The sequence below is a fragment of the Ammospiza caudacuta genome, chromosome 16 (assembly GCF_027887145.1).
Source record: "Ammospiza caudacuta isolate bAmmCau1 chromosome 16, bAmmCau1.pri, whole genome shotgun sequence".
NCBI lineage: Eukaryota > Metazoa > Chordata > Aves > Passeriformes > Passerellidae > Ammospiza > Ammospiza caudacuta.
The window spans coordinates 2283677-2296259 of record NC_080608.1 but is presented as its reverse complement, the minus strand read 5'-3'; the positions used below and the strand labels follow the sequence as shown (position 1 = coordinate 2296259).

The 12583-nt window shown below is 59.4% G+C and overlaps 1 protein-coding gene across 1 annotated transcript; it reads right to left on the bottom strand.

The window, feature by feature from the left end:
• Positions 1-4022: 4022 nt before the first annotated feature.
• On the bottom strand, positions 4023-10025 carry LOC131564824 (START domain-containing protein 10-like). Its single transcript, XM_058815417.1, has 6 exons — positions 9861-10025; positions 6199-6346; positions 6013-6116; positions 5805-5922; positions 5079-5131; positions 4023-4235 (listed from the first exon to the last, which is right to left on the bottom strand). Exons 1-6 carry the CDS (start codon positions 10023-10025, stop codon positions 4023-4025), a joined length of 801 nt encoding a protein of 266 aa, XP_058671400.1.
• Positions 10026-12583: the final 2558 nt, after the last annotated feature.

Genomic DNA, 12583 nt, shown 5'->3' with positions numbered 1-12583 from the left:
CCTTCTCCCTCACAGTCACCGAATTCCCGGGTTTGGAGCTCTGTTCCCTTGGCAGGAGGAGCCCCTGCTCAGCACCTGGTTCCCAAGGGGGAGTGCTCCTTCCCAGAACCCACCCAGGACATCCCCCGGCCATGGCACCACCCCAGAACCCCAGAGCTGGCACAAGGAGGGGAGCAGGGCACAGCAGGTCACCAGGGCAGGGCACAGGGGTGGGAGATTTCCCAAGGAATTTTTATCAGCCCATGTTTTGTAGAGCAGGTTTCAAAGCCTCTGCTTGCTCCTAGTGTTTGCCAGCCTGCTGATGGGATACATTTACATTTATTTTATATTTATATCTATATGTATACCTATATTTACATTTATATTTATATTTATGTCTATATTTATATTTATATTTATATTTATATTTATATTTTGTTTTAGAATTATATTTATAGTTATATTTAAATTTATAGCTATATATTTATATATTTAGACGGCATCATGCTTGGGCAGAGGCACAGAGCCCTGTCCTGCCATGGTCACAGAGCAGGAAGGTCTTGCCTGCTCCCAGGAGGAGGCAGATGGGCAGGATCAGAAAACCCCCCTGGGGCTGGATTGGGCTTTGAGAAGATGCTGGCAGGGGCTGCAGGAAGCAAACATCAAAGTGAAGGTTGGAACCTTCCAGCATGAAAGGATCCTTCCCTTCTCTGGGCAGTACTCAGGATGACATTGTCCCTCAAGATTCCTGTGTCCAGGTGCCCATCCATCCATCCATCCATCCATCCATCCATCCATCCATCCCTCCATCCATCCATCCATCCATCCATCCATCCATCCATCCATCCATCCATCCATCCTTGCCTCCATCTCTCCATTCACTCCTCCCTCCCTCCCTCCCTCCCTCCCTCCCTCCCTCCCTCCCTCCCTCCCTCCCTCCCTCCCTCCCTCCCTTCCTCCCCTTCCATTGATCTTTCCATTGATCCATCCATCGATCCCTCCTTGGATCCCTCCTTCCCCAGCCATCAGCTTTTACTGCACCCTGGGCCAGATTTTGCTTTACCTTCAGCCCCATCAGTTCATGTGTGGGGTGATGGTGGGAGCATCTCTGGGGAGCAGGAAGGGTGAGTGACACTCAAAGCTCAACCCTAGAGAGGAAATACCACACTGGACAGCTGGGAATGTGGGGTTGGGACTGACCCTGGGGGTCTGCAGAGCATGACAGAGAGCTGAGCCTCTGGGGAGGAGGAAACCGGAGTCCTGGAAATCTGCTGGACCTCTCCAGGCCAAAGCCCTGCTCAAGGCCAGTCCACGAGGCTGCTAGGGGTCTCCTCGCTGTCCTGCTCTGGGTGGTGGGGCCAAAAGCTGCCCAGGACCTATCCATGAGCTCAGGAGTCACAAATCACGGGATCCAGGGATGGAGTCACATCCTGCCCCAGCAGGGGCACGTTTGACACGGAGTGTGGCCAGATGGGGCCCATGGCACGCTGCCGCTGCCCCCGATCCATCAGGACCGGCTGACATCACTGCCTCGGGCTAATCTCCCGTCCAGCAGCAGCTTCCCGTTTCCTTTCCAACCTCAGCTCACAGGCGGCTCCTACGCGCTCGGAGCCGGGCAGGAAGAGCGCCCAGCTGGGCTCTCGTGCGGGGCCGCAGCCCCCGCGTGTCTGGCCCTGGTCCCACCGAGCCCTGGGCCACCCGCTCCTCCAAAACCCCAGCGAGGGCCCCCGGGGGGCTCCGAGCCCCCCGCACCCTGCCCGCGCCATGGGGATGCCGGTGGCCGGTCCCTTTCCTGTTTGTGCCGCAGGAAACCCAGTAATCCTAGAAGGCTGAAGTAGGAGGAAGATTATGAGGGATGTTAAAATCAGGGCTCATTTGTGTCCTTTCTTTTTTTTTTTTGTCTAGGGGTATTATTAGTTGTTTTGTAACTAGGTTGATAAACCGTAGTTGGAGGGTTGAGAGTCGGTTAGTGATTTATCTGTTATCTAGGGATGGTAGCAGGAGGGCTGGGAATGTTATTGAGATGAGGATTAGTGGGATTCCTAGGAAGGATGGGCTTGAAAACTGGTCAGAGAAGCTTAAGTTCATGGTCAGGTTCAGGGGGTAGTGCTTGGGTGGTTTGTTAGAGGGGGGATTTATTGATATGAATGACTGAAGTAATTTGTTCCAGGTGAAATCACCGTGCTGGGGCTGCCGGCACCCCCCGGTCCCACCCTGCTCATTCTGGGGGCCAGGAGCTCTCCCAGAGCCAGTGCTGGATGCGGGCGGTGACAGGGACACTCCTGTGCCACATCCCGGGCTGAGGTGTCACCCGGCCCCGCAGAGCTTTCCCTGTGGCTCCCTGCAGGGCTCTCGGTGCTCAGGCTGCAGCTCCTCACTCCCACTCAGGGCTGGCTAAAAATAACCCCCGGCAGAGCCGCAGCCTGGATCCTGCAGGGAAACATCCGGGAGTGCCAAGGGATGAGGGATGAGGCTCCTTCCCGCGGGGGAAGGTTCTGCACCCTAGCACCCTCAGGATCGGGGGACCAGAGGGATCTACCCCATCAGGTCAGCACTCAGGTTGATTTTCCATGGTTACCAGCTCTGCCAGAGTGGTTTTGGGGCAATTTGGGGCTGGGTTGTGTCTTTTAACAGGTGAAATAATCCCTGTGTGCTTCCAGAGGTGGGAGCACTGTGGGGAGAGGGAGCCCTGTGAGCTGCACAGCCCTTGTCCCTGTTTTCTGCATTTTCCTCGCAGAGGTGTCTTCTGTGCAGCCAGCCCTGCTGTAAACCCCCGGATCCAGCTGTCCCAACAGCCAGCCAGACCCTGCTGTCCCCTTCCCAGCACTCTGTGTGTGTGTGATGTCCCCCGAGGCAGCAGGAGACATTTGTGACCTAACAGGGTGGCTGAAGGGGGACAGCAAGCATCAGTGACTGAGATACTGGGGTGGTGAGAAGCTCCAGGTGTGGGGGAAGCACACACAAGGCAGCTCTGGAGTGGGCCCAGGGGGATAAAGCTGGGACAGAGGGGACCCCCAAAGCTACAGTGACATCGCCATTTGCACTGACCTTGCACAGCTCAGCCTCAAACCCAGCTGGGGACAGAACCCAGCAGCTGCCTCGGGTGTGGGGGCGAGGAGTGGGTGGAAAATCCCTTATTTGTCAGCGAATTCCCACGGCAGCGCCTGTCTAGACCAACTTCCCGTTGTCCTGTGGAAGCTGCCCCCTGCCCACGCACACTCCTGTGGGGTGCAGAGCCCTGCATCCCTCTGTCCTGTCCTGCTGGGGCCATGTCCTGGCCTGCTGAGGGTCACCCCAGGTGCTGGGGCTGTGTGGATGTGCCCTCCTGTCCCACTCAGAGCTCTGGGTGGGCTCTGTGCCAGCCCCCTCCCCGTGCTGTGCCACCTCGTGAGCTCTCACACACACCAACCCCTTTATTGTGCCAGGAACCACAGCAGCGGCAAACACTGGGGGAGTGGGAACACAGGAGGCCCAGGACCCCAAAAACAGCAGGGAAAGGGGTCCCCAGAGCCAGCTGGGCTGCAGCCAGCCTGCAGAGGTGAGCCTGGCGCTCAGCAGAGGGCCTGGGAGGGCTCACTGATATGGGGAGGGGGTCACACTAAGCTTGGAGGGGCGTGGAGGGCTGCAGTGTGTCCAGCCTGACCTCGGGCAGGCCAGACAGGGTCAATGCAAACCTTGTGCTGCTGCAAAGGCTGGGCAGGACCCTGACAGACCCCCCTTTTCTGGGCCTTTGAGGGTCATAGAGAGGCAGAGACATATCCAGGTGCCAGGAAAGCTCTTGAACACCCACTGCCCTCTCTGTCTCCTGCAGGGACATCTCCATGGGCACAGGGGCCACCAGGGTGCCCACCCTGCCTCTTCCCAGCCCCTGTGGCTGCACAGATCCCACAGGACATTTCCCACTACCTGGGTAGGGAGAGGGGTCAATGATGAAAGACTTGGAGAGCAGATGTGACTACAGAGAAGCAGGGACAGCCCGAATTCCCAGCTGTGCCCCCTGGGTGCCAAGTCTGGGTGCCAAGGGGGCTCCCTGTGCTCAGGGCTCAGGCCTCGTGGTCGCTGGTGCTCAGGTGCTCCTCGGGCAGGCTGGTCTCGTCGATGTTCTCCAGGGACTCGGCATGCTGCACGGACAGCTCGGCCAGGCTGACGCTGGGCAGCGTGTTCTGCTCGGGGTACACCCAGGGCTTGTACCCGGGGTCGTGCCGCCGCTTCCACTCCGGGTACTTCAGCCCAGCCTTGTAGATCTTCTTCATGGCCTGAGGGCACAGAGGGGCTGGGGTTTGGGTTGCTCTGGGCTGTGGGAACAGCTCCCAGCACCCCATTGCAGGGTTTCGGTTGCTGTCTGAGGATGGGGGCCTGGCTGCCCCAGCAATGTGCCCAGGGCATGCCCTGCATCACCCAGAACTTATCCTGGGAGCTCTGTATCACCAAGGATCCATCCTGTGAGCCCTGGATTGCTCAGCACCCGTTCTGCAAGCTCTGAGTCATCCAGCACCCATCTTGTGAGCCTTGGATTATCCAGGACCCATCCTGTGAGCTCTGGACCACCCAGCACCCGTCCTGCAGGTTCTGGGTCATCTAGCACCCATCCTGAGAGCTTTAGATTACCCAGCACCCATGCTGTGAGCTCTGGACTTCCCAGCATCCATCCTGCAGTTTCTGGGTCACCCAGCACCCATCCTGAGAGCTCTGCATCACTGAGGATTCATCCTGTGAGCCTTGGATCGCTCAGCACCCATTCTGCAAGCTCTGGGTCATCCAGCACCCATCCTGTGAGCCTTGGACTACCCAGGACCCATCCTGTGAGCTCTGGGCCACCCAGCACCCATCCTGAGAGCCTTGGATTACCCAGCACCCATCCTGTGAGCTCTGGACTGCCTAGCACCCGTCCTGCAGGTTCTGGGTCACCCAGGACCTGCTCTGTGAGCTCTGGGTCTCCCAGCACCACTCCATGAGTTCTGGGTCTTCCAGCATCCATTCTCAGAGCCCCGGGTCACCCAGCACCCACCCTGTGGGCCCTGGGTCACCCACCCTGTCCCCACCCGGGGTAATTTGGGCAGCTCATCCCTGCTGTCCATAACTCCCATCCTCTTCCTTACCTTGGGTGCCACAAACTGGGACACGCGGTTCACCACCCACTTCGGCAGCGACCCTGCAAGAGCCCAAAGCTCTGTCACCAGAGGAGCAGGGCCAGCCCCAGGGGAGGCACCATGAGCCTAGAGCACCCCCAGGGCTGGTGTGGGCACCCCTGCATCCTGGGGCTGCCCCCATTCCTGGGGCCCCAGGTCATGGAGAGTTATTTGGACATGCATAGATAATGTAGTAATGGGAGGGCTTCAGAATGAGTTCATGGAACTAATTCTATGGTTGAATTTTGAAAAAGAGGTTATTCTATAAAAATAATTGTATTACTTTTGAATTGATAGAAGATTGTGACTGTTGCAGATGCAGAACACCAGGCCAGAGTTACTCTTTTTCTAATTAATACCACGTCCTCCTACATGACCTCTGGGCTTGAGTCTGCCTTCTGGAAAGCGTTGAGCTTACCTTCTGGAAATAATTCTGCAGCATTAAAAGACACACAATAAACCTGCATACCAGAGACACGCATATGGTGACACACAGGATCCCAAAGCCTTTAAGCCATGATCCTACAAACTAAAATTTGAGTTCCACTGACTGGACAGTGGTTCTTATGACTGGGAGGATCACAGATTAGCAGACAGATGGAACCTTTTTAGGCTGGAGAAGGGAGGGAGGAAAACAAAAGTGGCATAATATAAAATCAGAGCCAGAGGGGTGAGTTCTGGGTGAGGGGCACTCACCTCGAGGGTCCACCTGGGTGAGGTAATAGAGGATGCAGGCGCCGTCCCCGTTGGCCTTGATCAGGTACCCGGTCTGCAGTGACACGGCCCTCACGAAATCCTTGCGGGGTGGGTATTTCTGTGGGGAGATTTTGGGCACCTCAGAGCCTGCCCAGCCCTGCCTGTGCCCACAGACGGCCCTGCCAGGCTGGGGGCAGACAGGGCTCACCGGGTGCTTGACGCTGTAGTTGATGATCATGTAGTCATTGCCCAGGGGCAGCCAGGAGCGCAGCGTGACGAAATCCCGGTTCTTCAGGGGGCTGGGGCACTTCCCTGCAGGCAGATCCCATGAGCCCCGGCCCCCACACACACTCAGGGGGCTGGGGAGGGGCCCGGGGGTCTCGGGGGTGCTCACAGGAGTAGTATCCCACATCAGCGTTGACGGTGAGGCGGCCGATGTCGTAGGTCTCGATCATGTTGGAGTCCCACTTGCTGCGGTAGCGGGTGTCGTGCAGCACGTCATAGAGCGTCTCTGCAGGGACGTCCTTGCAGGAGATGCGGGTCTGCGGGGAGAGGGAGCACCCACCCTGGGCTGTGCCCACTTCGGGCTGTCTCATGTCCCTGGGACATGGAGGATGGCACTGGGACTTCAGGCTGTCCCATATCCCTGTGCCATGGAGGATGGCACTGGGACTTCGGGCTGTCCCTGTGCCACAGAGGATGGCATGAGGGCTGTCCCCTGTCCCTGTGCCATGGAGGATGACATGAAGACTTTGGGCTGTCCCCTGTCCCTGTGCCATGGAGGATGGCACCAGGGCTTTGGGCTGTCCCATATCCCTGTTCCATGGAGGGTGGCACCAGGGCTTCAGGCTGTCCCCTGTCTCCGTGCCATGGAGGACGGCACCAGGACTTAGGGCTGTTCCCGTGCCATGGAGGATGGCACCAGCACTTCGGGATGTCCCCTGTCCCTGCGCCATGGAGGATGGCATGAGCACTTTGGGCTGTCCTGTGCCCCGTGCCATGGAGGATGCAGGACGGTCCCTGCTGCGGGACACCCCCAGAGCCACCGCAGGGCTGGAATGACCCTCACATCGATGGTCCCGCTGGTCCAGGCTTTGATGCCTGTCCCCTACCCCATGTCCTTGCAGGGCAAACAAAGGGGCGCCCGTGTGCTTCCTGATATCTTGTGCGTGGGATCCGATCCTGGGGGGGTTCAGACCCACTCCAGGGGGCTTTTAGGGCTGCTCCCGGTGGGGTTTGGGGCCACTCCCAGGGGAGTTTCAGGGCTGCTCCCGGGGGCTTTCAGGGCTGCTCTGGGTCGGTTTGGGGTCTGCTCCCAGGGGGGTTTTGGGGCCACTCCCAGGGGGGTTTTGGGGCCACTCCCAGGGGAGTTTCAGGCCCTCTCCCGGGGCTGTCATGGCCACTCCCAGGGGAGTTTTGGGGCCACTCCAGAGGAGTTTGGGGGCAGCTGCCGGGGGTTGTTGGGTCTGCTCCCGGGGGGTTTCGGGGCCACTCCCCGGGAGGGTTTTGGGTCCGCTCTGGGCGGGTTTCAGCCCACTCTTAGGGGAGTGTCTACCCCCAGGGGATTTCAGACCCACTCCCGGGGGGTTTTGGGCCCAGTCTAGGAGGGTTTCAGAGCCACTCCTTAGGGGGGTTTGGGCTCTCTCCTGGGGGATTTCGGACCCGCTCCCCGGGGCTGTCGGGCCCGGCTGTAAGCGGAGCCGCGGAGCTGTGCCAGCCGTGCATTATTGATGAAGGCGGCCGCCCTGCTCCTCGGAGCACCGGCAGGAGGGAGATGTCATCTGCTCCTCGTTAGAGCCCTTGCATCTTTGATGAGGCGCCGTGTAAGCGGAGATGGCCCTCGGAGCGTGGCAGGTGCCATCAATCTCGGGCCAGCTTTCCCTGGAGATGGATGGACTCGTGCCCAGGGCGGCTCGGAGATGTGCTGCAGTGCCCAGGGCACCGGGGGAGGGTGGCAGCACCCAGCCCGCTCCCCCTGCTCTCCCTCCCTGCCTGCAGCGGGGTCTGCAGGTGCTGCTGCTGCTGGTGAGGGAATTTTCCAGCTGCAAGTGGAGCTCGTGGGCCTCCAGGAAACTCTGGGTGTCACAGAGGGACCGTCGCAGCCTTGCAGCCCCAAATTCTCCACTAAAGCCTGTCCACCACCCCCTGCAGGCTCGGATGAACGGCCCTGCCCGGCACAGCAGCAGTGATGGGGAAAGCACAGAGCCCAGACCCATCCACAGGGAATTCGGGTGGGAAAAATCCATAGCTGCAGCTGCTCAGGGAATCTGAGGTAATTAACTCCCTCAGTTAATGGACAGACCGAGGCTCTCCTGACCCCAAGGGAGCTGTGCAGCTCAGGCTGCATCCCACGTTATGGGAAGGGGCTCTGGGCAGTGCCAACTCCTGCACCGTGCCCAGGCCCTCTCCAGGGCAGGGGAATCCCAATGATTGCCCTGAACCAGGCGGGTGATGCTCCCTGACTGCCCAGGACCTGCCTGGGGTCCTGTGGGGTCAGCGATGGCATGGGGGACAGAACTGCAGCCCCGCTGCTTGTGGGGCTCAGTGGTGGCAGGGGGGACAGAACTGCAGCCCCCATGCCAGGCTCCTGCCAGCCTGTCCTGGTCACTCTGAGCAGCATCCACCTCTCCAGTCCAGATCTCACCACAGGAAGCCCTGTCCAAGGCTGGACCTGCCCACAGCCACAGAGCCAACCTCTCCCTGCAGAGGCTGCTGAGGCAGGATTTACCCTTGGCAGGTCCTTGCTGCTGTCACCACTGCCCTCCTCCTTCAGGACATGGCTCCCAGGAGCACATTCTCCGTGTCCTTCCCAGGGATTGGGGTGACACAGCAGCCCACAGTGCCACCCTGGAGCTTCCTTTTGGGAGAGGAATGGGATTTTTGCCTCTTCCCAGGTGCTGCAGTCACCAGGACTTTTCAAAGAGGTGCTGGCCTGACCCCTCAGCACCCCTTAATCCTGTGCATGCCCAGCTGGTTTAAATGCTCCCTGACCCAGGTGCAGAAGCCCTTCCCTGACTCACAGGACCAGGGAAATGTGAATTGGAGCTGCAGCCTTGCTGAGAGTGCTGCTCCTGCTCCTCCCCCTGGCCCTGCAGGGTCTCTGTCCAGGGCAGCAGTGTGTGCCCTGCTCTTCCTCGTGCCCCAGCTGCAGGAGAGCTTCTGCGGGGGGAAGAGCCTCTTTCAGAGCCTTTTCCCCTCCTCCCCACCTCCCTGGGGCTGTGGTGACACTGCTGGGTGAACTCTAACCCTGACCCTAATGCTCTCCAGCAGCTGGGCTGCCCTGCAGGTCGGATGTTCTGCCTCTCCTCACTATGGCAGGTCCCATCCCTGCCCAGGAGTCAGGATTCTTGGTGCCAGAAAAGCCAAAATCTGTGACACCATGCTGGGCTCACCCCATGCCCCCTGCAGCCCCTCCTGGCATGCCCAGGGTCACCTGGCAGTGCCCCTGGGGCTGTGCAGATCAACCAGAAGGTACCTGAGGGATGGCTGAGCCTCCTGTCCCTCTGCAGCACCCCAGCTCCAGCCCCTGGCAGGTGTCAAACCTCCCAGAACAGCACCTGGGGCTGCCACAGGATCCCACCCGTGGGGATGGGAGGGGACGGCAGAGCTGGGGAAGGGACACTGGGGACATCCCATGAGCCTGTCTGGGGGCTCCAGCAGGGCCATCTCTATGATGTGACTGATCCCAGCGGTGTGGGGATTGGGTGAGCCCACAGTGAGCAGCAGGATGGGGGATCCCGGCGAGTGCAGCCCCCAGTGAGCAGCAGGATGCTGTGGGGATCAGGGGCAGCCCCAGGTGAGCAGCAGGATGCTGTGGGGAGCAAGAGTACCCCCAGGTGAGCAGCAGGATGGGGGATCCCAGCGGGGACAGCCCCAGTGAGCAGCAGGAGCTCGAGCAGCAGCTGGGGAGCATCTTCAGGTCTAACCCTGCCAGCCCGGGAACTCGGGGCAGAAACACCCCCAGGCAGGCCGGGCTGGCATCCCCAGCACGGAGCAGTGCCCAGGGACCCCCGGGAGCCGCTGGCACACGGCTGGGGTAGGGAAAGCTCCGCTTACCTTGATTTTCTGCACGGTGCAGCTCTCCTCCTGGCCCTGGCTCCACACGGTCACGCCAGCCTTGTTGTAGCGGCAGTGCCAGCCCTCCAGGCTCTCGCACTGATCCCTGAAGGAGCTGAAGTCGGAGTCATCGGGGATATAAACCATCTCCCCTCCTCTGGACATGGGGCTGAGCTGCTGCCTGCCTGCGGGCAGCCTCTGCCTCAACCCCTGGGACACCCAGCCCTGCCCTGGAGCTCTGTGCTCGCTGGGTGCCCGGGCAGCTCACATCGCCCTGCCAGCCCCAGCCCGAGCCCCCGGAGCGGGCCGGGCAGGCCGGGCCGAGCGCTGCGGGCAGCCCGCTAGGCCGGGAGCTCCTTGGGGCCGGGAGCTCCTTGGCTGCAGTCGCTATCGCAGCTCCAGCAGCAGCTCGGGTGTCCTCCCGGGCCGCCTCAGCAGCATCACATTTCTCTGGGCTGGCCGGCAGCTCCTCTATTATTCAGCAGGTAGCAGCGCGCAGGTGGCTCGGCTTTCAGGGCACGGCTGCCCCCGGCCCCCCGAGCCCCCCGGGCTGCCACCCTGCTGTCCCCTGGCCGCTTCCCCGGCAATCTGTGTGCCTGACTGTGCAGCAGCGGCTGCCCGGAGCGATCAGCTGATGCCGGGAGCAGCAGCGGGATGTGGGCCAGGCAGGGGCACGGCCCAGCGCACAGGGCCCGGCTCTCAGCCCGCCCTGGGGCTTGGGGGAAGGGATTCGTGAGGGGAGGTGGCCCTTGCTGGGCTCACAGCGTGCTGCACTGTCACAGACATCTTTTTATGAAAAATCCTTTTCTTCAGGATTTTTCCTTCTGAGAAGCTGAGAAGCCTCAGGAACAAAATGTAAACAATGGTTATCTGCTGCTGTGGAATGCAACAGGTGCATCTGTGATTGGTCTCATGTGGTTGTTTGTAATTAATGGCCAGTCACAGTCAGCTGGCTCGGACAGAGAGCCCGAGTCACAAACCTTTGTTATCTTTCTTTCCTTTCTATTCTTAGCTTAGCTAGCCTTCTGATGAAACCTTTTCTTCTATTCTTTTAGTATAGTTTTAATGTAATATATATCATAAAATAATAAATCAAGCCTTCTGAAGCATGGAGTCAACATTCTTGTCTCTTCCTTCAACCTGAGACCCCTGTGAACACCGTCACACTGCACCCCCGGGGGTGTCCAGCCCCCTGCCACCATGAGCACAGGAAAGGTCACCCAGGGCTCAGCCCAGCCTGCAAGGATGGATTTGCGCACCTCAGTGCCACAGCTGTGCTGTGACAGTGTTCACAGGGGTTCTTGGATGAGGGGAGAGACAAGGATCTGACTCCATGTTTCAGAAGGCTTGATTTATTATTTTATTATATATATTATATTAAAACTATACTAAAATAATAGAAGAAAAGGTTTCATCAGAAGGCTAGCTAAGAATAGAATAGGAAAGAGTGATAAAGCTTCTGTCTCGGATAGTCTGAGCCAGCTGACAGTGATTGGCCATTGATTACAAACAACCACATGAGACCAATCCCAGATGCACCTGTTGCATTCCACAGCAGCAGATAATCAATGTTTACATTTTGTTCCTGAGGCCTCTCAGCTTCTCAGGAGGAAAAATCCTAAGGAAAGGATTTTTCATGAAAAGATGTCTTCAACACTGTGCCACCTCCCCAGGAGAAAATACCAATTCTACTGCCCAGTCTGGAGCTGCAGTGAATGTCCCTTGCCCCTGGGTACCATCCATCAGGGGTGCCCTACTGAGAGGGACTGGCTCTGCCCCCAGGGCACCTGCAGGGTGCTGGTGGATCCCAACCCAGCTCTCCCCCAGCTCCAGCCCTGCCAGCAGCATCTGCTGCTCCTTTTCCAGCCCCTCCCTCCATCTCTCCCTGGACTGGGAACCACTCTGAGCACAGGGCTTGGCGTTCCTTGGTACTGCCAGGAGCACCCAGGCTGGGGCCACATCCTTCTCATGCTGTCCATTTGTCCATTCTCCTGTCCAGAACCTTATCCAGGACCTCTCACTGGGATCGTGCTCAGCGCCCGGGCCCCAGCCTGCCTCACACCTGGGGTTATCTCTCCCATCCTGTTGATGTCCACAAGGTTTCTCTTGACTGGAATTTTGGGGTTCTTGAAGTGAACCTGGAATGAGGCTCCACCACTCTCACACCCCTTCCTCCTGGATCAGCCTCACCTGCAAGGCCAGGTTGCAACTCCCTCCTCATCCAGCCTGGGATGAGCTTTGGGAACAACCCCGGTGCTGACCCTGAGACAGCATCCCCTGGGCACTGAGAAACGGGGACAAACCCCTGGGAAGGAGAGCAGGGAGGAACCTGGGGAGCTGCAGCTGCTCCCAGAGGGCAGGGGCTGCTTGAGGCAGCCTGAGGCTGCCCTGCTGCTCCCCGGGCACCCAGGCTGTCCCTGGGGCTGTGCCACAGCCAGGGCAGGGCTGACAGTGCCATCAGGGCAGGGCTGGCAGTGTCACCCAGCTGGGCTGCTCAGGGCAGGGCTGGCAGTGCCACGCTCCATTAAGGAGCTGCCGCAGTGGAGGGGAGGGGCAGATCCTGGACAGACCTTGGGGTGGCCTTGGGGCCGTGGAGCAGCTCTGGCCACACAGATTTATGGCCCAGAGCTGTCCAGCCCCGTGCTGCAATGTGCTGTGAGTGTGTCCCTGTGCAGGGGGAAACTGTCCCCAGGTACAGCCTGGAGGGGCCTCCTGTGGGTGGG

What these genes read in the sequence shown, in the direction of transcription:
- LOC131564824 (XM_058815417.1), bottom strand. Translation starts at nt 10,025, where the DNA reads ATGTCCAGAGGAGGGGAGATGGTTTATATCCCCGATGACTCCGACTTC. An exon ending in ACTACAGCGTCAAGCACCCG is followed by an intron (nt 5,923 to 6,012) that starts GTGAGCCCTGTC and finishes ATCTCCCCACAG; the next exon opens with AAATACCCACCCCGCAAGGA. An exon ending in CCCAGTTTGTGGCACCCAAG is followed by an intron (nt 4,236 to 5,078) that starts GTAAGGAAGAGG and finishes CTGTGCCCTCAG; the next exon opens with GCCATGAAGAAGATCTACAA.